Consider the following 26219-nt stretch of genomic DNA (forward strand, 5'->3'; position numbering starts at 1 on the left):
CTGGAGTAGAAAGGTAGCTAAAAGAAGAGAAAATCAAATGTGCGTGCACTTGCTTCAACAAATAGTCCTCCTGTATTTATTTGTTGGCCTAATCCTTGAAGGGAGTGAGAAATTATATGTTGATTTCCATCTGCTGGTACTGAGATGTTTGCAGTGATCCGCTAACAAACTGCCTTCTGAATCATTGCTCATTTCAATTAGTTAAATGTGATAATACCAGAAGATGCATACACAAGAACAATACAGCATGTACTAGCCCCCAGTTTACACTTTGTGCTGATTCTTGACGATTCTTAATTTATTGAAAGCTGACAACTTAATGAATTTCTGAAAAACATAAAAATAATTGAGACATCTAAACTCAGAATTTTACCTGTCTACAGTAAAAGAAATTTAAAAATTTGAAAGAGTAAGGAAATTAGAAGACTCCAAATCAAATTTAAAAGATAGCTACCTCTGATTAACAGCCTATTTGGAGGACAATGATCCCCTAAACAAGCTGTCTTTTGGAGACAGAGAATCTTCGCCAGTTTCAGGTCTAAACTATTTTTCCCTTTAGCTAATTTAAATTTAATTTGTATAAAAATATCTTCATATGCGTCCCATCATCCCCTTGCACTACCCCCTGTCTTCCCCCCCCCACCCAAATAAATTAATAAATTAATAAATTAATAAAATTAATGTTCATTTTAGTCCTAGTTCCTAAAGACTGAACAGTAAAGTAGGATCTGAAACCTCTCTTTAAGTTATGGAGAGCTGTGAGAATCAGTGGTGGAATAACAGGATCTCCTTTCTGTGGAAGCATTGGAAATAGGGAGTGCATATGCGAACAGAACAACAACAACAACAACAACAACAAAAAAAAAGTGCTGCAGCCAAAGAACCATGGGAAGCTCAAAAACATTTTGGTCTAGTCCATTTTGATGCCAAAGCAATTGCCTTGTGATTCTCCACCCAGAAGGAATTTCACAGAAGCTATGACAATTGACAATGATGAACTTAGAATAGCTTGTCTGAAATCAGTGGTCCTGTGTTGACTGATAATGTACGACATGAGAATCTAGCTTTTTTTTTTTTTTTTTTTTTTTTTTATAGAAATAGGACGTTAGTCAAGGAAGGAGGAAATTGGAGTAGTTCTGGATTTACAGTGTAAGCTAGCCCCCAAACTCCCCTGGCCACAGTACAGTTTTCCTAACACTTCTAGCAATAGCACAATACTTAATAAAACTCTGAAAAATTGTAAAATAAAAAATACTCTACTTTTGAAACTTCAATATATTTGGGGAAATTGAATAAAATTCTGAACTAAAGAATAATATTATATGTTTCAAGTTTTTGACATATTTTTGATATTTTTTTTTCTTCTCAAGTGAGTTCTTGGTTAATGTTAACTATAAAACATTAACTCACTGTCATTCTAAGAAACAATGAAAAAGTATTAACTGAAGAGTTCTGAAGCTCTGAACTTCAAGTACAGTGAGACAGAAAGCACAGACAAATGTATTTGCCACCTAAATGCATTATAAACTGGTCTATATAACAGAATATTGGCACTCACTCTGTCTGGCTTAAGTGGATACTCATATCCACACTGAAAAATGTGTGTTGGCATTTACTGAATAAACAATAAATCCAGTATTTTTTTGTTTAGTACCCATCACTGGGAATAACTACAACAACCCTTTCCAATAATGACATCTGTCCTGTAATGTTCCTTTCTCCTGAATTTCACTTCTGGATTGAGTTATGTGCTACAAGGAATACCGTGAGTGTCTCATGTATGTTCACAGTTATGCTACCATTCCAACAGAATTGCCTTACTATTCTTTTTATGGTAGACAGGAGTTTGTATTTTGGTATATGTTTTTGTTTATTTTCTTTCTCTCTTTCTTTCTTTCTTTCACTGGCAAGCTCTGGAAAACTAGGAATTGTATGGTTGATACGACATTAGCATTTTTTGTCTACGCCCTTTGATAAATTCCGTAATTTACAGCATGTTAAACATCCCTGGAATTTGATATCTCCTTTTGCCTAAAAAGATGTTATATGAAGATCTATAGATCAAAGAGCTCTTGCTTACCTTTCAATTAACTTCTACTGGTGATCTAATCTAGGACTAAAACTCAATGTCTGAGTTTTTTAGAAGTTAGTGAAAGCAAAAGAAAAATATGTCAAACTGAAACCACAGTCTACATGTACTCTTAACAGTTTTACATGGGACGGGGCAACCCTGGCCATATGTACAGACTGGGTGACAAGATGCTGGAGAGCAGCCCTGCAGAGAGGGATCTGGGGGTTGTGGTTGACAGCTGGCTGAATATGTGCCAGCAGTGTGCCCGGACAGCCAGGAGGACCAACCATATCCTGGGGTGCATCAAGCACGGCATCACTAGTCAGTCAAGGGAAGTGATTGTCCCGCTCTACTCTGTGTTGGTGCAACCTCACCTCAAGTACTGTGTGCAGTTCTGGGCACCACAGCACAAAAAGGGTGTAAAACATTTGGAGAGTGTCCAGAGAAGGGCTACAAAGGTGGTGAAGGGCCTAGAAGGGAAGACGTGTGAGATCACTTGGCCTGTTCAGCCTGGAAAAGTGGAGGCTAAGTAGAGATCTTATCACGGTCTACAGCTTCCTCATGAGGGAGAGTGGAGGGGAAGGCACCAATCTATTCTCTTTAGACACCAGTGACAGGACCCTCGGGAATGGTGTCAAGCCGAGGCAGGGGAGGTATATGCTAGACATCAGGAAGAGGTTCTTCTTCTTACTGAAGAACCCCAAAACAGTGTGAGGGGGAATGAATTTTGACAGAAAACCTCAACATAGCCAGCACTTACTTTAATTGTAGGTACCAGAAGATGACTTGCACAACAGTAAATATCCTGTAAGTTTCTGAACAGTTATATGCTTCATAAACACTGTATTACTCTATTACATTATATTCTTACAGTAAAAAAAAAAAATGACATATTCTTATCAAACATAAATCCACAGTAGTAAAGAAATAATCATATACATGCTTTAACTTGCTATTCTTAATTAAGAATACTAAAACAATTTGTTATTAAACTGTCAATGATTTTTTTTTAAATAAATAAAGAGTATATTAAAGAAATGAGATAGAAATATAATACTTTTTAACGCTCTATTTAGTTAAATGGATGTACAACAAAGTACTGTATATCCAACTATCTAGATACCTGTATATATCTAACAAAGTATTATTGGTACTTTAGACATCTGTATTTTAGCTAGTTACAGCTACCCATTGCAGATGCTGCTGTCATATTGCAGCTTTACATATCTATTTATGTAACACTCACTTTACGAAGTGGTCTATACACACAGCCTCTTACGTTTATTTACTTACCAACAGTGTCACATGGTTCGTCTTTATGCACGCAGAAATCCTTCCTAGAATTGGGGGTGGAAAAAAGAAAAATGTTAAGCAAGCCAAACTGTCAGACTCACAATGATTGTGTGACCTATTTACAAATACCTTATGTGGCTCAAAGAATAAATACATAACATCATTATCTCAACAAAGAGTATGGGGAAGCAAAGGCCACGAATACCCAAAACTTCAAATATTCTCAGAAGAGATTTAAGAGTAGTCAGGTGACAAAATAATGTATCATACATTTATATTGCATTTTACATAATTTTGCCTTTTCTTAACCATTTCAACTTTTTGAAATGTAACAAGTCTAAAGTTAGTCTTCAGAAATTTGCAGAAGTTATCTTTCATTTGAAATAAAAATACCTGTTATACTTAATGCCAGATCCAAAAGAAGCACTGTAATCCAGGATTTAGATCAAAAAATAGAGTAAAATTGTGCTCCAAAGTCAATGGTTAACATGACTAAAAGAAAACATGGTGTAAGTGCATGTTGGACAAGTATTTCTGGTGGGGCATCCATTCTAACAGTGCTCGATTTCAAGTTAACTCATTGGGAAATGAATATCACCAACACAACTCTCAGTCTAGCCACAGTTCTAAAAATGAGAGCACTTAATTGCATTAAGTGAAGTAAATACTTGTACTGGGTCTGACTGGGATGGATTTAAATTTCCCTGCAGCAGCCCATACAGTGCTGTGCTCTACTCTTGTAGCTACAACAGCACTGGTAACACAACAGTGTTCTGTCTATTGCTGAGCAATACTAGCACAACATCAGGACTCCCTCTAACCCCTCCAGAGCCAGCAGGCAATAGGTGAGGCAATAGGTGAGGAAGGAATATCACCAGGGCAGCTGACCTAAACCAACCAAAGGGATATTCCATACCATATGACGTCAGCCTAAGCAATAAACAGTGGAAGAAGGAAGGAAAGGGAAGCTCTTGTTCTTAAAACGCCTGTCCTTCCAAACAATGGCTACGCATGTGTAGTGGGTTTACATGGCAAGGTTTTGGTTGCATGGGGCCCTAGGGGTGGCTTCTTTGAGAAGAATCTAGAAGCTGCCCCATATTAGATAATGGCCCCACTGCTGACCAGAGCTGAGCCAATAAGCAATGTTGTTTGTGCCTCTGTGGCAGCATTTTTAAGAAACGGAAAACAAAAAAACCTGCTGCCACCCAGCAGCTGTGTGAGAGAGGAGTGAGAAACAGCCCTGCAGCCACCAAGGTCAATGAAGAAAAAGGGGGAGAAGTGCGCCAGGCGCTGGAGCAGAAGTCCCCTGCAGCCTGTGATAAGGACCATGGTGAAGCAGGCTGTCCCCCTGCAGACCATGGAGAACCACGGTAGAGCAGGGTTCCACGCCGCAGCCTGTGGAGGAGACCACTGTGGAGCAGGTGGACCTGCACTGATGGAGGCTGCAGCCTGTGGAGGACTCCCGCCAGTGCAGATTCCGGGCCGGGGCTGTAGCCCATGGAGAGGAGACCACGCAGGAGCAGGTGACCTGGCAGGAGCTGCTGCCCATGGGAGACCCAGATTGGAGCAGTTTGTTCCTGATGGATGGACCCTGTGGTATTAACCCATATCTGCAAGATCAGTTTGGCAAGGACTGCGTCCCGTGGGAGGGACCCCACAGCACAGGGGATGAGAGTGACCATGAAGGAGCAGAGGACACAAAGTGCTATAGACTGACCCTAACCCCCATTCCTCCATTCCCCTGTGCCACTCAAGGGGAAGACGTGGAAGAGGGTGGATGGGGGGAAGGCGTTTTTTGGTTTCTTTCCTTTGTTTTTCACTTCTCTAGCTTGTTAATAATAGGCAATAAATCTTACTATCTTCCTACTCTGAGTCTGTCTTGCCCATCACAATAGTTACTGTGCGATCTCCTCATTCTTATCTCAACCCTCAAACTCTTTGCATTGTATTTTCTCACTCTTCCTCTTTGAGGAGGCTGAGTGAGAGAGTGACTGTGGTGAACTCATCTGTCCACCTGAGTAAAACCACCACAGTGTGTTGAGGCCCTGCTTCGAGGATGTAGTCAAGCATCGCTTGTTGGTGGGAGGTAGAGAGTAATTTCTTTCCTCTGCACTTCCATATGGCATTTGCTTGGTTTTATTTTATTTTTTTTCTTTTTTTCTCCCTTTACCCCCTTTCACTTTTCCATTTAGATAATTTTTAAATTAATAATAATTCTACCTTAATAGTTATTTTTTTTTGATTAAATTATCCTTATCTGAATCCATGAGGTAAGGCTTTCCTTTCCTTCATCACCTCCTTTTTTGAGGAGTGGCAGGGAGAGAACGGTTGTGGTGAAGTTCAGCTGCCTAGCAAGATAAAACCACCACAATACCTTACCCCTGTTTTAAACAACGTCTGCCTGGAAATCATTTTCACACCTATTTTACACATTCTCAGAGACAGATAACAAAATTATCAAAAAAGCAAAGGCAGAATTTCTTTTTAATAGAATTTGAGGTATGCATTAGAATGCATACCTCATGCATTATGCATTAGAATGGGGTATGCATTAGGAAAAAAAAAAAAGCACAACACATATGTCATCTAAGAAAAATATTGCCTACTTACCTGAATTTTATTGACATGTACTCAAATAAAGAACATTCTGTCCTTATGCTGTACCACAGAGTAATGGTCTCAATTTTTACATAGGCAATATGGGCCAGAGATACCTCATTTCATATTGAAGGTACATCTATGAAGCTACAAAGGTACAGATGTACATATAGACAGACATAAATATATATATAAACACACATATGCACGTACGGACACATATCTATGTATTTATTATTAGTGGCTGTATTTATCAGTGGAAGCTAACTGATACACTGGAAAGAAGTAACCAATATAGAAATTTTCTGTTTCCAATAATGCTTAAATTATTAAATAGTTTTGCATGAATAATCATATTTGCTTTTTTATACCTAGAAAGCTCCAAGTACGCATTTCATGCATATATACTGACTATAGTATAGTCAGGTAACACATTGTTAAGTAGATATATTACATCTTTTAATAAATACAGCTGTTAAAGGCTCTAAAAGAAAAAAGTAAGTTGGAAGTCAGTTAAATAATCACATTAATATGGATTAGACTCAACCCCAAATTCTACTTTTTATAGAACAAGATTTAACAATGAAAGATAGTTCTCTTTCAGAAATGTCTGACACATTCAGAAATGTGTATTTATTTTCTAGTAACTAAATGTTTGTTAGCATTGTTTGCTAGGAATTGTTTGGTTCTTGAGATGAGAGAGTAGACTAGTGATTCTTATCATTTTTACAAATGCAACTATTCAAAGAGCTTTTTGTTTGTTTGTTTCCCACAGACTATTCCCACATAGTGATTTAGGCTGAAAAGCAATCTCAAGAGGCTGGCAGATTTCTGACACTTGTTAAAGGCCACACAGCCACAGACATAGGGTTATAGGTTTTGATTCTCCAGTCACTATTGCCAGATAATTACTGAATAGTAAAGCAAAACAACACTGCTAGAAACAAATCTTCTGACTAAAGTGATAAAGTAACTCTGGGAATCCATTTAGATGAGCTTTGGAAATACAGCCAAAAGTGGTGAACAAGAAACTATAATCAGATACAGAAGGAAGTTCTTTAGTTTTTCAAACCTGCAACAAATTGCATTAATGCACTGGGTTGTAACACAATTCTTTGTTCTGTGCTATGTGACACAAGGGACTTATTGTATTGTTAAGCAACATGACAGAATGATTAGAAATATGGTACTTGCTGTTAAGCAAGAGAACATGTATAAAGACAATCTAGGACATACATGGTCTTCTACACATAGCCATACAACTACCATAAATATTAACTGATGTAGTAAGAAGATTAAAAAAAAAAAAAAAAAAAAAAAAAGAGCATACCTTCAAATTTAACAGAAGATTATTGCCAATGTTCAAGAGGTTTTTGCTTATGTAATAGCTTTGTTCTCAGTAACTTACTGAGCTGTTTTTTTTTTGTTTTTCCATCTTGGCTGACTACGGTTAAGCTATGCATCCAGAGTCTCATTATGGGACTTAGGGGAAACAGTTCTGCTATGATTTGGCAAGAGGGAAGTACAATAAATGCTTCTTAGTTCCTTTTTTACACTGAAAGAATGCAATACCTCCTTTTATTTCCAAGTACACGAATGTATTACACTCACTTAAGACTAGGCTCCTTAGCAAAGATTTAGGGCTCTAGCTATACCTACAAATGACTCTTACAGAAATTGTTCTCTAATTCCTAAAAGGTAATTTATATATTCCATCACATTCCATCAACTACCTTCCAGTATGTATACATTTAGCCTACACATGTGTATATATATATACATACATATATATGTATATACTTTTATACGTGTATAAACCATTGAGATTATTTGTTTGTTCTTTTCCTTCCTTCTCTTAGCAAACTAGGGCTAAGATAATAGCATTATCATTAATTCATACATAAGGTTTTGGAGCACAAGTCCCTAAGTCTAACAGTGAAAGCAAAAAATTGGTTAAAGCACACTGAAATCCACTCCTAGTAAGTATCTAGCATACAACTTCCATTATTCTGAATGGATACTTTGTGTGCACATGGAAGGGAAAACAGGTCTTTATTCAAGTGAGAGTAAAGAGGGGTTTACTTGAGATTTATGATTGGTGATCAAACTCAAGTTTGATGAAATTGGCTAATACTAGAAAAAATTCTAAGCAAGAATGGTTATCTACTAACACATTATTTCAAGAAATTACATTTAGTTAGTGCATTCTTAACTACTTACAGAATTTAGTAAGGTCTTCAGAGAAGGCCTAATTATCCACTTTCCAAATATAAAGTATCTAATTATGCTGTTTTTTAAAAATAAATCCTGATGTGTGGATGGGAAAAACAACAGAAGACATGAAGAAAGAAGGACAGAAAGCAGCAGAGAAAAAATAAAGAAACCAGACAATTTTTATGAACTGTTTGCACCAATCTGTCATTTTAGATAAAGTTAATACTTATTTTAGGCATACTAGTTGGACTTACTTGTCCAAACTGGTTTACCAAACTGGTTTCCTTCAATATATTAGGTTAGACAAAGGAAGAAACAGAAGATAGATAATAGATTTTAGCAGTCTACTAAATCTTCATTGTGGCTTTCGCCCTACTTTCAATTTCCTAACTCCTCTAATGTTCATAATGTTGAAAAATGCTCTGCTAGGTTTGGAAGTGCAGTCTATCTCCTGCTGCCACCATTGATGTAGTTAGTAGGACATAAAAAAAAATTAAGATATAAGACATTTGCGGATTATTGCCCAAGAGACAAGTTATCTTAAAACATTACGTTTTATAAAGAACTGTTGTAATTAATTGCACACATGGCAAAATACATTCTCATCACATTAAAAATGCTTTTGTTTAAATAGTACTAAGTGAATAATGACAACACTAAAGATGTTCTTGTCTTTTCATGCAATGGAAAATTTTGAAATAATTTCCACATATAAATTAGGTACATAATAAGCAATTAACACACTTCCTTAAAAGAAAAAAAAGTAAAAAGGTAAATAAAACAATAAATGAAAATCAATTTAGGAGTTAATGAACCACAAGATAATTTACACACATATTATTCAGTTGGGAATTTTAGCAAATGGACAACTTATTGTACATGCTTTTTCAGGAACTGTTCAGTTTTGAGGGAAAACCTCAACTGCAATGGTATGCACTGGACAGTATATTTTATAAAATCAGAAAACACTAAATTTAAATATTTAAATAGTTAACAGATCATTTATGCTCTGTAAAGTTGAACTGACATTAAATATGATAATACAAATAGGCCTTCTAAAGCTTATGTTTCAGCCAAATTTAAGAAAATGTCAGAAGTGTGGTAAGTGAAGTTTTAAATGAATTGAATGTGTAGCTAACATCTCAAAACAGATATAGAAAAGTGAAGAGGCCAAGGACAATGAAGTCCAATGGCATCTAGGCCCAGCATTACTGTTAAACAATTATTTGGAACAAAATAAGAGAGCACTGCTGGTAAAGTTTGAAAATTAAATGAGATCTGGTAGAATACAAAGAGGAATGAAGACAAATCAATTTTAATATTTCAGTCATTTGAATAACTTTTTAATGCATGTAACTTTTTAACAGATACAAATTGAACCACGGGAAGTTTCGTCACCATATGAGGAAGAACTTCTTTACAGTTTGGGTGACAGAGCACTGGAACAGGCTGCCCAAAGAGTTTGTCAAGTCTCCTTCTTTGGAGATATTCAAAATCTGCCTGGATGTGATCCTGTGTAACACGTTCTAGGTGATACTGCTTGAGCAGGGGGGTTGGACTAGATCATCTCTGGAGGTCCCTTACAGCCTCAACCATTTTGTGATTCTGTGTAATGTAGCCAAAACTGGATCCCAAAACTTGAATAGGTAGGGTAAAAACAAAAGGACAACATGAGAAGGAGAAGGACAACATGAGAAGGATAACATTTGAAAACAGGCAGTAAGAGTTTTCTTCAAGAGAGTGAACAGTATCCTGTTCACAGTGCCATGTCAAATTTTGGTGCTTACAATTTGAAAAATATGAAAAGGTCTGGAAAGAGCTAAGAGAATGATTACATGTCTGGGAAACAAGCTTTAAAAACTCTCTTAGTTAATCTAACAGAAAGATGAGTTGTGACTTGATCACAGCCTACAAGTATTTATATAGGGAGGAGCTTTCAAACAGCTCTTTAGCTACAAATGGTAGAAAGAGATCCCTGTTTGAAAGCTGAAGTGACACAGACGAGAAATAAGATGCAATTGTTCATTCTAAAAGTAAGTAAGGCAATGGTCTATTTCATAACACAGCTAATGTTCCTTTATTTTATATCTTTGTTTCAAGACTGCCTAGTTTTCTTGCTCACTACAAAAATCAAATGTAAAAATAACTGACTGAATTTAATCCTAGGAACTTACACTAAATAATCATAGTTTTAAAATTGAGTTTAGCTTCATGCAAGGGTACGTAACACAAGGGTACGTAAGGATGAAAGACATTATTGAATGGAACATACACTGCATGGATACTACAGCCCTAAAGAACATGTTGACAGAAACAGATAAATTTATGCAGATTTTTCTCCCATGTAATATTACAGGCTTCATCAACTTTACAGACTCAAAAATCTTGAAGTTATAAAAAAAAATATAGATATAAATATATATATCCCATATAACATATATTTATATTTTATATAAGTTACATATATAACTTAAAATTAGAAAAATAGGTAGATTTTAAGAATATGGAAAACAACAATTTCTAAGTTTTAAAATCAATGTGATAAATACAGGAGAGCTCTTTTGTTTTCTTTTATTAAAAAAAAAAAAAAAAGTTTTGATTCTAAGATGCACTCTTTTCATGTTTACATGTTTCTGCCTGCACCCTCAATCCTATTAAAAATAAATAATAGTACGGATATTTGTGGTTCTCATGAACTCCCTTGTTGTGGATGTCAAAAGAAAATAGTAGACACTGTAAAAGTTTGCAAAGAAACCAGGAGAGCTTGCAGTAATTAAATTAGTGATGGAAAAAAGAACTATGAAGATAAAATTATTTTCTTTCTCACTGTGCACTTGCAAGAACTCAGTTTTACAGAGTTGTATTTTACTGTAGTGAAACTTAATAACAAATCTCTATCCCTTTACATTTCAACAGTTTTTGACTGCCAGACCCTGCAACCTTCTGGGATGACCTTGTCATGTAAGTTTTCAGTATTACACATATATACGAAGGAACTGTTCTTCCTCTGTGTGTTGTAACTATCAACAATGCTTAAAAAAATCTTGTTCTAGGTTTAGGAAGATTTCTGTAGTCTGCAAATAATTGAAAATGCAACAATACTTAGTAAATCTAAGTCCTGCTTATGCCATTTGCAACTTCTATAGAATGAATCTTACAGTGAAAATGCCTCAAGCATTTTTTCAATTATAGATCATTCAGACTGCAGAGACTACAGATACTGTAGACAAATATGAATAAATGGATGATGTTGTACTGGGTCTGGCTGGAATGGAGTTGGCTTTCCCCACAGCAGCCTATGTACTGTTGTGCTTTGCACTTGTACGTAAAATATGAAAAATATGAAAAGGTCTGGATGATGTTTCACCAACGTTTTGGCTATTGCTGAGCAGCGCTGGAAGAACATCAAGGCTGTTCAAGATTATCTCCAGCCCTGCCTCACCAAATGCCAGTAGGCTGGGCATGGGCAAGAGGTGGAGAGTAGACATAGCCAGGGCAGATGAGCTAGACTGACCAAGGAGATATCCCATGCCATATGACATCATGTTCAGCAACAAAAGCTGTGAGGAGAGAAGGAGAAAGAAGATTTCAACGTCTAAGACATAAACTGCAATATCACGCAGGGATATCATAATGCTGCAAGAAACAAGTCTGAGAAATTCCTAAAGCATGGTGAATATAATTTTCGGTCACATTAACTTACAAAAGCAACTACAAAAGGTGCCCCTACTAGACCTGTTGTTTGAGAAGAAATGTGAGATGTAAAGGGACATGCTACACTGGGTGAACTGGCTGAATGGCAGCACTCAAAGAGCAGTAGTGAATGGGACTACATCTGGCTGGTGGCCAGTCACTAGCAGTATCTCCCAGGGCTCAATTCTAGAGCCTGGTCTGTTCAACACTGTTATCAGAGATCTGGATGCAGGAGTTGAAGGCATCCCTAGCAAGTTTGCTGACAATACTGATGTGGCTCTCTGGAGGGACAAGAGGCTTGTGGAGGGATCTAGATAGATGGGAGCATTGGGCAAACATCAACAGCATGGAGTTCCACAAAGGCAAAGGTTCTGTCAGGTTCTGCACCTGGGGCAGTGTGAGTAATGCCAGACACAGACACAGGCACAGGCTGGAACAGGAGTGGCTGGAGGGAGAGCAGCTCAGCAGAAAGGGACCTGGCGGTGCTGTTGACAGCAGGCTCAGCATGAGCCAGCAGTGTGCCCTGCCAGCCAACCATTTGGCAGCAAACTGCATTTTGGGGTGCATTAACCACAGCATAGCCAGCCAGTCTGAAGAGATGATTCGATTGCTCTGTGTAGCATTGGTGCAGTTCTGGGCTCCACAATGTAGAAAGGATGTTGAGACACTTGAAAGGGGAGAGTAACAAAGCTGGCCAAAAGGCTGGAGGCAGGTCCTGTGAGGAGAGGCTGAGGACACTTGGGTTGTCCAGTTTGGAGAAGAGGAGGACAAGAGGCAACCTCATGGCTCAGCAACTCCCTGAGGAGGGGAAGGGCAGAGGGAGGTGCTGGCCTCTGCTCCCTGGGAACCCATGGCAGGACATGTGAGAACTGCTTTGCCACAGGAGTTTCCAACGGGACATTAGGGAAAATGTCATTTCTGTGAGGATAGTAAATCACTGGAACTGGCTTTCTGGAAAAGTGGTTGATGCCCCTTGCCTGCTGGTGTTCATCAGGATAATGCCCTTAATAAGATGTTTTAACTTTTAGTTAGCCCTGAAGTGTTCAGGTAACTGGACTCAATGATTTAAGTCCCTTCCAACTGAACTATGCTAATTTCTGATTATTTTTTTTTCCACAGAGAAAAATAGTTTCTGGTATGTACATGTATATCTCTAAAGTAATAGAGCTAATTTATAACTGTTAATGAGATTATTTTACCAGAAGAGTCCTTAAAATAATTTGTCTTAATTCATACATACTCCTTAGATCAAGCCTCCCTTATACTTTCTAAATACACTCTTCAAATGTTACCTGTCTGTCTTCCTTTTATTTTATGACGCCATATTTTAAAGTTGACATTACTTCATCAGAATAATGTAATCCAAAGGAAATCACAGGTATCATTGCAGCCTACCTGGGCAGCAGAGAAACTAAAAGTTGTTAGGAAAAACTGGTTTGGCTTTCAGTTTTCCAAAAGAAATGCAAAAATAATTCTTGAATAGTGCCTAGTTCGTTAAAGGGTTATGATGGTTCTTTGACTGTTTAATAAAAATCTCTATTATGCTCTTTATAGTCAACATTAAATATTAGTTCTGCAGAATAGTGATAGTACCTTATTTCTAACTCTTTTGGTTACAAGAACACTTGCTGTTCTATTGTCATGTTAGACAAAAGGGAGGTGCGGGTAAATTTTAGGCAGTCTGCCAAAGAATGTGTTAGATAATTAAAACCTTACATTTTTTACTTGTAATATTGGTGTTCATCTTTCTAAACAAAATTATTTCTCTCAATAAAGCAGGTCTGCTGTCCATAGCTGTTTTTAAGTTATGACAAAGGAGCCTGTTATGTGTTTGTAAAACAGAATTAAGACTCTGTGAATTAACAAAACACACAAGTGTAGCCACACATGGGGTTAGCTATACCATAAACCTGATGATGTGCAGAGGGAGCCTGGATTAGCAAAACATTCCCACAGTCAGCAAACCGCACTGGTATGATTTATTAGCAGCTAAAGCAGCTCTGAGATGGGAGGCAGTATAGCCCAGAGAATAATACCACTGAAAAAAAACAAAACAAAACAAAAAAACTTCAGAACAGATCTTTAAATCCTGACTCCAGTGCTGACTTACTAACTGACCTCCAACCGATCACTTCCCTGCTCTTTGCTTCAATTTCCTTAACATTAAGCAGAAATCCACCTCAAAAAAAAAAAACATTAAAACTGACAGAGAAAAAGTTTAAGGCAATGCAAATCAGAATATCGTTACTAAAAAGTACATCAGATAAGTGTGTCTTAAAGTATGAGTAGACTTTCCAAAAGTCAGAAGCTTTTTTAATATTTAGAAATGCTGCCTGAAATTTAAAAAATGTCTGTGGTCAAACACACTGGTTGCTAAAAACATCTCCAGGCATCTTGACTGCTTTAACTAACACCTCATTTGCATCAATTCAGAACTCTTCTATCTCTTCCCATGAAGGCTGATTAAGGTAAAAATGGAAAAATGAGACGAAAGACTTGTGAAATTCTTTACTTCATAATGCATTGCTGTTGACATACAGCTAAGAAGTTCAGCCTAGACAGATTGAAAATGTGTCTAATGTTCTGCACTTGACCATTAAGCTGAGACAACAGACTGGAAGATCAGACGTGGGAGAACAGCCAACTTTGTCAATGTATGGCATAATAATTTTTACTCTCCTGGCAGTGCCAGAGGTGTTGGCTTGAAGGATTTAATGCTTCTTTAAGTTGCTGTTGAAGATTCAAGTACTGCAACTTATCAGAGTAAGGAGACAGGTAACAGGTCACTCAGCAACCCCATGCTTACAGCAATCAAACAGTATGCAACTGATCAATTGCCTTTCAACAATCACAGCATACACTGAGATTCAAGAACCTCTGCTCCCCTTTAGCACTGTTCATTAACCTGCTGCCATGTTGGGTACTTGTCCATTCCTCATGCCGTAGCAAGCTCGCACTTTCCTACTACTCACACTTTTCCTTCTCCATCTAGACTTTCCCCACCAACTCATCACTGCTATTAAAATCAGTCTGGGTCTTAAACTGATAAATTCCCTTCCAGTCTGCCATCCCAAAGATGTTTGCTGATAAGCTAATGAAAATTTGTTACAGATGCCATTATCTGCTTTTCTTATTTCTTGTATTTTACATAGTAGTTCAAAGGAATGTGAGTGAAGGTCTACCACTTAGCTAATACACAAATGCGTAACAAAAACTCACCCGACTCCTCAAAGAAATAACAATCCATAAAGCAGACAGAACACAATATATAGTGGATGGAGATTAACAAGAAAAGGGTGTGGGCTTTTTTAAGGAAAGGTAAGCAATCAAACAGCAAAAGTGGCAATAAAACAGTTATCACAGAAAACAGCTGGACTTCAGCATCCGCTGCTTGCAGCATGTGACTTGCTGTCCAAAGCAGGGAAATTTAGGTGTGCATTTTTTTTTCTTTTTTGGTTAATAAAATTGAACTTTAGATATTGGGGTACTTAGAACGTAGCTTAATTTTATTAAATGCATATAACTCACAGTGAGATTGCCCTGAATAAATAGCGTAGGATTTTAGGATACCATGTAACCAGTTAGCATGGTATAGCACAACAGTATTCTAATGTTTATTTGGAAGGGCCATCTGAAGATCATCCAGTCCAACCTCCACTGCAAAAACGGGACTAAGCCCAACTCTATACCAGTTAGAACATCATTCTCTCCTTCTCTTTGGAAAATTGCTGTAGACTGTACTGATACATCAGACTGATGTAGGCTAATACTGATACATGAAGATGCATCCCCCTGGATTTAGAACCTAAATCCACTGCTTTGGAGGAAACAGGTAAGTTGAAAGCATATTTCTTTCTGAATGTGTGAACTGCCTGGTAGAGTTATAATGAACTGCAGATCTGAGCTCACAGCCCTGTGACTAAAAAGAATGTACTGTGTACACTATATACCTTGAGCACACAGTGAGACATACTGGTTCTATATCCATTATGGGGAAGTACAATACAGTAATATGATTAATGTCATGCTGATCTAGTCCCAGAAGGTCTAAATACGCTTTTGTCTTTTGAATGAAAGTATCTGCATGCCTGTGTGTGCTGTCTCTCTTAAATGAATGCAGGTGGAAAGAAGCATTTGTCCTATAGACAAAGAAACATGAGAATGACCTATCTGTAAATTCAGATATTTACCAACTGGAACTAATGCTTTCTAAATGATCTTTACCACCCCTTTAGTACCTCCTTCTGTTCTAACATTTCAGACTCTAAAAAAAAAAATTCAATTAATGTCAATTGTTTAATTCTGGAAAGAAGCCTCAAGATGCATTCTGTGTCATTCAATACCAAAGTCTTGCTGTATTGATCATCTGTCAACTTACTTGATCTATTCTTGATCCATAATATTCTTATTATGCCTCTCCCCATTTTTCAGTGCTTATTCTGTATTTTACCTTGTGATAAGTATAGCTGCATCAACTGAAGACATGTCTTCTCCCCAGCTTGTTGACATCTCTAAGTGTATATCATTCTTCTTGCCAAACTCTTCATGTTGCCATTTACAAAAACTTTCCAGCATTTTTTCTCCATGATGCCCAATATACATATCTGCCTGGAAATAAATATATACATATATATATTGTTAAAACTGTGATTCTGTAAATACAATTAAGGACTTTCTTTAACTGGAATAGCAAAAGTATTATTTTCATGGCACAGTGCACATGTAGAAGAAAGATGGTTTCTGCTTCTGAATTTAAAACCATTCTTTCACATTAAAGTTGCACATGAACACTGAGATGCAGATCTGGTCACCTAATATCTTGTCCCCTTTAACTGATGATTTTTCACTACACAAAGAGAAGAAAAGATTAATGATGTGAAGATGAACATGAAGAAGATTTGCACATGAGACTTCTACACTTGCTGTGAGGACACTGAAGAAAGAAACACTTTCTTACTCACCAGATTTTTTTTTTTTTTAATTTAAAACATGGCTAATGGGTTACTTTTTTCTTATAAACTAACTGAAATATGAATGGATTCCCTTAATACTTTGTAGAAGTGAAAACACATCAAGTTGATATTTTCCTGAAATATGATATAAAACCACACATTCCCAAAAAAATCTCAATCAGCTGTGACATCAGCTAGCTTGTCTTTATCCAGAAAGAAAGAACAGGATTTGGGATGATGTCTGAAAGGTGCAATGAAAGAACAGTGCTATACCATAGCAACTTTCATTTGTCTAGTGATTGGCTGACAAAGAACATCAATTCTCCTATGATTCACCCGGTTAAAGATTTTTTTTTTGCATTGAATTACATGAATTTGAAAAAAGCAGAACATAAATTTTGTAAATATATAGCCAATTTTCATATGATTTTTTTTTAACTGACTTTCAGCTGCAAGCACAGAAAAGTTTCAATATGTACAGCACATAGATTAGGAAACGTGATCTTTACTGGGGCTGCCCAGCACTGTAAATAATTACATAAATAAAAATGTAAAAGCAAACTGAGAAAATCTGTCAGCCATTGAAGTGAGTGAATATTGCTAGACTTCACAGAGCAAAAAGTTAAAGTATCATTACCTTCTACAGACTAACACAAAGATAATGCATACTTACCGGAGTTTCATGAAGGAGGACAAGCTTAGTAACCCGAAGATTCACTTGCAGTCCAAGGCTCTTGTGCTGGAAAAGGTTAAAAACCTAAGATAAAAAAACAGTAAATAAAACCAGGTGCTTTTATTGCACTGTAGTCTAAAAATATCAGAACTCAAAGAAGTTGTAAAATTCGAATATTTTAGTGTGACTGCTTTAAAATGACTACAAAGCATTAATATATCGTGTGTTGGTCTTTTGAAAGGAAAGTAGAGCGTAGGTGGTGTTTTTTCTGGGAACACAGAAAAGATTTTTCCCCAAAAAGGTCATAGCCACTTTTTAAAGTTTATCCAGTTCTCCAAACACTTAAGCATGAGATTCAACAGGGCTAAGTGCAGCATCCTGCACTTTGGTCACAACAACCCCACGCAATGCTACAGGCTTGGGGCAGAGTGGCTCAAAAGCTGTGCAGAGGAAAAGGATCTGGGGGTGCCTGCACATGAGCCAGCAGTGTGTCCATGTGGCCGAGAAGGCCAACAGCATCCTGGTTTGTATCAGAAATCGTGTAGCCATCCCCCTTTACTCTGCTCTGGTGAGGCTACACCTTGAGTACTGTGTGCAGTTTTGGGCCCCTCACTATAAGAAGGACATTGAGGCCCTAGAACCTGTCCAGAGGGGCTACGAAGCTGGTGAAGGTCCTGGAACACAATTCCTATGAGGAGCAGCTGAGGGAACTGGGGTTGTTTAGTCTGGAGAAGAGGAGGCTCAGGGGAGACCTTATTTCTCTCTACAGCTACCTGAAAGGAAGGTGTGGGGAGCAGGGGGTAGGCCTCTTCTTGCAGATAAATACTGATATGACTAGAGGGAATGGCCTCAAGCTTCACCAGGGGAGGTTTAGGTTGGAAATTAGGAGAAAATTCTCAGAAAGAGCAGTCAGGCATTGGAATGGGCTGCCCAGGGAGGTGGTGGAGTCACCATCCCTGAGGGTATTTCAGGAAAGCTTACTGGGTAAGTTTAGTGGGTAATATTGGTGGTAGGGGTATGGTTGGACCAGATCTTGGAGCTCTTTTCCAACCTTAATGATTCTATGATTCTAAGAGTACACTGTTCATAGGAAAATTCCTATTCATTTAAGTGTAGGATCATGGCCATAAGACTTCTCTTCAGGGAGAATAGTTGAAGTTTTTATTTTTATTTCAGTTTACTCTACTTTTTCAGGATAATCTTTCCTTGTACATTACAGATGCTAGTTTTCACTGTTTTAAGCACCAAATGAGTGCAATGAAGTTATAGCTGGGAGGGGATGTAATGCATTACCCTTTTCTTTTCTTTTTCATGCACTGTTTCATTCACACAGTCCTAAATGTTGTGTGTTTTTTTTTTTCCATAGCAAGCATAGAATATGAGAAATCATTCGATACACCAACTTTTCCAATAACACAGTGTACTTCTAACCAAAAAATCACCTCGGTCAGCTCCCATTTTCTGGCCACACTAATGATGATATAAAACCACATGGTACAGACAAGTCTGAAGCATCATGGTTTTTTACTGCAAAACACATGGATTAAATCTTGACTGCCATGGCCATGTACTGACTGCCCCTTTATAGGTGCTCAGTCAGAATAATTAAAAAGAGCAATGAAATCAGACCACTAGGTATGCACTAGCCTATGCACTATGCATGTATGTATGTTTGGGAAAACACCAAAATTAATTTTAAACTTCCTACCATGTTTAAGATGGTTAGAATAAACCTTCTGGCAGCATCTGTTCCATGATACGAAACCATAGCTGGATCTGCCACCACAACAGTTTCTATGTTGTACTCCTGAGGTAATTTGTAAGAGTATCGTTTTCCTCTTCCACTTTCTGACACTTTCTGATTCTTGGATTTTCTTTTATCTGCAACATAAAAATATTTCTTGATGAATTCACCCTTCAAAGTACTTCTATGGTACTTTTAGGATTTGCTACCTGTGATTAGGACATCACTGTGACTGTGTGGAATGTAATACACGCTTATTTAGCACTGCCAATGCAATTAGGCTCAGACTGAAGGCCTGATCTACATATGAATGTTAGTTCACACCAGAGAATCAGGCTCAACCACCCTGCTCAAATAAAATCAGGCAGATTCTTTGCATCCTTTCACCTATCACGTTTATAAACTAGTAAATGCCTCCTAGATGGTTTGTGAGAGAAAGCTACATTAATATTAGGTTTAGCAGAAAAGTAGTCTCACTGAGACCGAAGAATTACTATCTGCTCATTTCCATAAATCAGAGACAATATTTTCATGCAATTGATGTATCTTAGTGTAATAGATGACAAATACAGATTTGGTACAAAAATAGTATAAAGAAAATATACATTTCACTGTTTTGTAAAGATGAAAGAACTTTCTAGTGAATCATATAAAGAATATGTAGGCTACAAGTTTGTCAGAAAAAAAAAAGTGTCATTTCAGTTACAGGATTAACATACTGATACAAAGTCAGTGTTGCTATAAACAGCTAATACAAAATAACAAAACAAAATCCAGGTTTCTTCTAAACCTGCAGAAATCTCCAAATCTTAAACACAGTACATTTACAGCAAGACAGAAGTTGCTGCTTTTGTTAATTTTAAATTTTATCTAAAAAAAAAAAAAAAGACAACATCCCCATTGTTAATTTAATACCTATGGAAAAAGTAAAAACTATTTACTCAGAAACATTTTGAACCAGAAAGTGGTCTGATATGCATACAACAGTTAGCAATGCTTTTGAAATTAATTTCATCCAAAAACAAAATATAAAATGAAAACCCTTGTGGTAACAGTCAAAATCTGGTAGATCCTCTCAGAAGACATAAAACTTTGTGGACTGATCTCATTGAAGTCACTGAAATTAAATGAAATTTTTTCCAGCTTCTACAATGGAATATTGGTCTCTCTGTTTACAAGAAAAGTGATGCTCAAGATGACAATTATAAACACATGTTCTGGAAACAATCAAATATGCAGAAATTCTAAGGAAATGTTTTGCAATTAATCAGTCTCATCTTTAATAGCAAAGTTCCTTCAGTTCACTTTATAACACAAGAATATTCTCAAAAAACAAGTCATTTTTCAGGAAAGTGCTGAAAAATCACCTTAAAAATAACTTAAAGTACAAACTGACTTTAAAATATAAAGTATCTGTGTAAGAAGGACCCATGATTTAACATAAACATATATGTATAGCATAGATTAATTTTAAATATAACATATATATACTTTTGCATGTAAATAGTATAATAAAAGTACTATAGTACTTATACTGTATGTACTAAGAATCAATGTTTCAGAAATCTTCTGTAGTCATTTATTGAGAGTTGTGTACGAGAGTGATTTAGGCCAGCCTATTACATTTTAAAAAGACTGCTGTACAACTAGTGACAATGTAAGATTTGCAAACACAGATAAGCATACAACATTATTTTTTATATGAAAATCTCCATATAATCTTCAGAAATAAATAAAATATTTGATGTTTGATTTCCTAAGTAGAAACAGATACATTCATAAACTAATATTAATTTTAGCCTCTCTCATTTTGATACTTCAAACATTTGTTTAACCTCATATGTACAGCTAGCCCCAAACTTTTCTTATGTTTGATAACTGTATTTGTAGCCTAGTTTATAAAACATTATATATGCTTTTGTCGCTCTTTGGAGAATTGTTTTTAATGAAACTACAGTGTCAGGATTTGCACCAAGAAAACACACCCTATAAGCTATATAACCAACCTATCACACAAACCTTTAATGCTTCAGGAATAGGCTATAGCTCTATATTTAAACAGTAAACTCATTTGAGTTAGAGAAGATCTCTCTTGAGGCATCTGGTCAATCCCGATTTCCTCCAAGGAGCAGTGATTGATTCCTGTACAGTTTCCAACCACATAGTTAATTCATTGTTCACTTTTTTCTCACTAACTATTGGTTGAAAAGTTTTAATATCAACATGGCTGTTCTGAGAAGTTCGTTAACTTACTTTTTTAAAGTTTTAGCTAGAGATCAACTTGTTCAGAACTGACAGTGAGCAGCCCACTATTTAATACAGCATTGTGCTAAATACTAAGATCAACACAGCCCCAGAAACTGTTGAATCCTCTTCAGGATTGTAGTGGATGAGAAGACTGTTCAGCTCCACAGACAAGCTGGCTGCAAGGGGCAGTGCCCCTCATTTGTCTCAGATATCTGCCGGGTTAACAAACCAAAGGACAATCTGTTCTTGGCCAGTCAACCTTTTCCAAATTGCTGGCAGAATTCCCAATCATGTGAGATCTCATTTATCTGAAAATTTTAGCTCTTCCCCCAGACCTTTAGATAAATATAATTGGTAATTTTGGCAGCAGTTGCGTTCAAACGACTACTGTGATTGCTGTCATATGCAGGCAAAACAGGCATTAGGCAAAAACACTTGGTTTTTCATACATTCATAAACAAGTAAAAATTGCAAAGAACTGCTCATTATTGAAGGTATAGTAAATAAGAAACAATAACTCCTCTAAAAAATACCTGTATCAATAATGTCTGTACCAACAAAATAAAAGTCAGATTAACTGAAAAAAAAAATGCTACTTCAAATTAAAGATGTATAATTCAGCTCAAAACTTACCCTGGCAAAAATTCTACAGGAATGTTCTGTGCATTAAGACTTTGATTTTTGCTACAACAGTAAAAAAACATGAAGATTTCATACCAATGCATTACTTAAACTCACTATTTGTGATTGAAAGAAATCTAGAAATACTCCAGTACTAGTGCTCTAGCAAGAAAGCTAGAAAAATTTGCAAGTATATTTGACATTCAATAGGCTATAAACCAAAAATAACAACACACATTAACAAAGCTAAAAAATTCCTCCTTCCCCACCCCCCCACAAAAAAAAGAATAATAAAAAGGACTGAATATTGAGCCACTGTAGCACCAGATTGTGTAAAATACCTGAGTCAACATCATGAAAAAGCTAGGACTACAAGACTCCTGGACACTTGCCAGCCTTCATGCACAGGAGCTTTCTCTGTGTACACCCACTTCTTGCCCAGACCAGAGGGCCCACCACCATCCCTCCCTATGCTTTGTATTTCCCAGGAAAAGAAGATGAGTACACTAGTCATACAGAAATTGCAGTATGGTGAATAGCACTCTGGCTGAATATCAAAGAGCTTATGAAGCCATACACATAGCTGACCATAACTCTGTTTTAGTTTCAACATGGATTTAGAAGTCTTAATGCAGAAAGACAACTTGCTTCTGACCAAAGGAATGAGAATCAACACCTCAAGCAGCACCACTCTCTTCTAGTGCAATCTCAAAACTCTAGACCCTATGATCAAGATTATTTATGCATAATTTCATGATTATCAGATAAAAACTGCATTTAGAGTAAGAACTAACATAGCTTTCCCAGCTAACAGCCCAGTCTTCATCCCATAAAGTCAAACTTCTGCCTTTGATCCAGTTTCAACTTGGATATTTTTTTTTCTGCAAAAATAGCATCGCTCCAAGTGCACAGTCTACTCATAACTCAGAAAAACAGCATATTGCTGATTGTCAGCAATGTAAAAGAAGTGGCTTCCAGTCTCTAAAACACAGAAGAGATACAATATTCAATATTCAATGCCAGCATGCTCATTCATTAGTCTGTGTGAAAAGGAATGAACATTTTAGAAGATTATCTCTCCCCTCGACCCGTGAACCCTGAGTGCCTTATGCATGTGCCATGACCTCGGTAAACTCTAAAATCAACTTCAGGCTGCAACAAGTGCTTCATATTAAGCAGAAGGAAAAGAGCTTAGTTTTTCAATGTAGACCTTTGCTCTAATAGTAACTGCTTCTTTTCTGATTTCTCTGTAACACACTTCTAATCTAGTTTGATTTTAAATGGGCCATGTGGTACAGAAGGTGTGGAGTGTCAGGTCTGTGTATATGCAACTGGCTCACATACGTAAATAAATCATACACTCATGCAATGAAAGGATATTCAACACATTCCCACAAATCCAGAAAGCATATGTTTCCATCAGCATGATTATCTCCCTCCCCCAGCAAGTAAGAAAAAAACCCACCCCATTCACAAAAACAAGTTCTTTGTTCTCCCCAAACAAGTTCCCTTGTGCAGCATCTTTCAATCCAGCCTGCAACAGCTACAGACAACAAACAATACCTTCTTTGATTGCCTCCTTTAGTTCTGCATGAAAAGCCATTATATCCAGTAGTTATCTTTCAACACCTCCAGTACTGACATTCATTCCTTTTAATAATTACAATTCATCATTGGCAATATATATTTGCTTGATATGTAGCCAGTCTTTGAGATCAATTTGGCTCAAAACCAGCAGCAGAAATACCTGTTCCAGGACACCTATTCTGACACAAATACCATAGAAGCAGGAGATCCTGCTGTCAGACAGATCCATACTGCTGAGAAGTTGCCAGACTGCCAAGAAAACATTTAGACTGTGTCACACAGCTACAACTCTACACAGGACAGCTGCATGAAACCTAAGCATATCAGTGCATATCAGTGTGCCCAGTATTTCAGCTGTTTTATCTGTTTTATTAATCTACTTAGTTTAGGATTTGACTTAAAGTTCTCTAATATTGCTGTAAAAGCTCTTTTTTTTTTTTTTTTTTTTTTTTTTTTTTTTTTTATTGCTAGGATTCACCTTTATGGCTGTACCCGTAGCATGAATTTTCTGGTGATACTTGCTAAGGAATATCACACCACCAAACTGCTCCTGGCATAGACAGCACTTTTATCAATATAACTTACTGCAGCTCCAATAAGTAAAATAACCTGTAATAGCACAGTGAGACTAGTACTGCTAGTGCAACAGAACCAGATAGAAACTGCAGACATTTAAAACCCCCTAGCGAAAAGATTACACCAGCAGATGCTAATCAGTTATGCACAGCTTAAGTTATCTTGAAATTACATGCTAGTAATAAAGATAATGAAACTTATTTCAAAAAAAATATTTGAATCTCTGTTGACAGACTATTTGCACCAAGTCAGAGCCTTGGGCATAAGATTATCAAAACAGAGTAAGCTGACTTTTCCATTTTAGAGCACAAGAGAAAGTGAAAGGATGACTGGTAATGAACATGACAGAAAAATAATTTCCTTACAGAGGAGTCTGCACTTTATTCATTTCCATACATATCACGGATTGCTGTTTATGAGATGCCTCTCTCCCCTTCCCTACCTGCATGTGCACACACATGCACACTTTTCATTTTCTCTGTTTCTCTCACTCTCAAACACATGCAGGCACACGTGCTCTAATTCACTTAGCACTAACAATGATCATAAGAATATCATAAGAATAACCAGCTTTACATTATGTAGTGACAACTTTTCTTAATATAGAAAATTTTGCTTTTAGATAAGCAGTGGTAATGTAATACAATGTCAGTAAGAGAAATACAGAGCCTGGTGGAGTAAGTTACATGGCATTTACTTAGTTCCTCTTAATAACAACAACAAAAGCCTTGCTTTGCCAATTCATTTTTTATTTCAACCTTTGAATGGAAGCATAATTATAAAATACAGTAATTCCAGAATGTAAAAAACAAACAAACAACAACAACAAAAAAACCTGTCAAGTCTACTCTGTAACCATATAAAACAGACAGTGTGCTAGAAATGTTCACGAGGAACCACACAGCTAAATAATAGTTTAGGCTGGAAGGGATATCCAGAGCTATGTCAACCCCTGGCTCCAAGGTCTTTTATGAGATATTTCAAGCAACATTTTATAAATCACTGAGGATGCAGACTCCATGGACTCTCAAGGCATTGCCTGATGAGGATTTTCTTCCATGTGTCCAACTGAAATTGCCCAGAATGGTACTTAGAACTGTTGTCTTTCATCCTGTCATAGCACATCTCTAAGGAAAGTCTGGCTCTAATTCTCTGTACAGACACTATCAGCACCTGAAAACTGTACTTTAATCCACCCTTCTTTCTTCACCAGTTTGGAAGAACAAATTTGAAGGGAAGAAATTTCCTACTACCTCACCCCAAATGACATAGATTCCAGCTCTCTAGCCATACAAGGCTCCTCTGCTATTTCTCTACCATTTCTCAATATTTTTCTTTTACAAGGTTAGGAGACATGAAAGAAAAAACAAACAAACAAACAAACAAACAAACAAAACTAATTTCACACAACAGCATTAAAAATATCCTCAGCTCATGCTGAGGATATCTAAAAGGCTAAGATGTCCACTCTCCTTTGAAGAAAAGAAACTGATGATGAAACAAGAACAACAGAGTATCATCTTTCACAAAAGGCTTTTTTTTCCTCCCCAGTGAACATAACTACCTATGCACCAAACTTGGTTGAAACCCTTCTACTTGAAAAACTGTTTCTACCCTCCATTAAGGTTGTATCACAGAGTTATTTTAAGTGGCAATCCTAAAACAAGAACAGTGTTATAAAGATCATTTACATTCAGTGTCAAACTTATTTGGAAGTTCAAAACATTAACAACTGAAACTGGAATGAACTTTGCTCATGTTTTAAAACTGAAAATTGAGTACAAGCACTGCACATAGCAAGCAAAACAGCAACTACCAAGACAATAGAGAGGACAAAGAAATAGGTTGTAATTGAAATTAAAAATGGCCAAAATGTTTCTACTTTCAAATATAATCAGTCATTTAAGAAGCAGTACTAACTAACAGTTCCCTCTTCTGAGGGGTGAAACT

General features: G+C 36.8%; 1 protein-coding gene across 1 annotated transcript in view; it reads right to left on the bottom strand.

Annotated features, from left to right (window-relative positions):
* Nucleotides 1-26219, bottom strand: part of ADAMTS19 (ADAM metallopeptidase with thrombospondin type 1 motif 19) — a 160354-nt gene that overhangs the window by 100997 nt on the left and 33138 nt on the right. Inside the window, exons 4-7 of the mRNA XM_084503183.1 lie at nt 19203-19375; nt 17495-17578; nt 16320-16477; nt 3365-3408 (exon numbers count right to left, since the gene is read on the bottom strand). Of these exons, the coding sequence (XP_084359309.1) occupies nt 3365-3408; nt 16320-16477; nt 17495-17578; nt 19203-19375 (459 nt within the window). The remainder of the gene's footprint in view (nt 1-3364; nt 3409-16319; nt 16478-17494; nt 17579-19202; nt 19376-26219) is intronic.

Source organism: Aythya ferina (genome assembly GCF_964211825.1).
Source record: "Aythya ferina genome assembly, chromosome: Z".
NCBI classification, from domain to species: domain Eukaryota; kingdom Metazoa; phylum Chordata; class Aves; order Anseriformes; family Anatidae; genus Aythya; species Aythya ferina.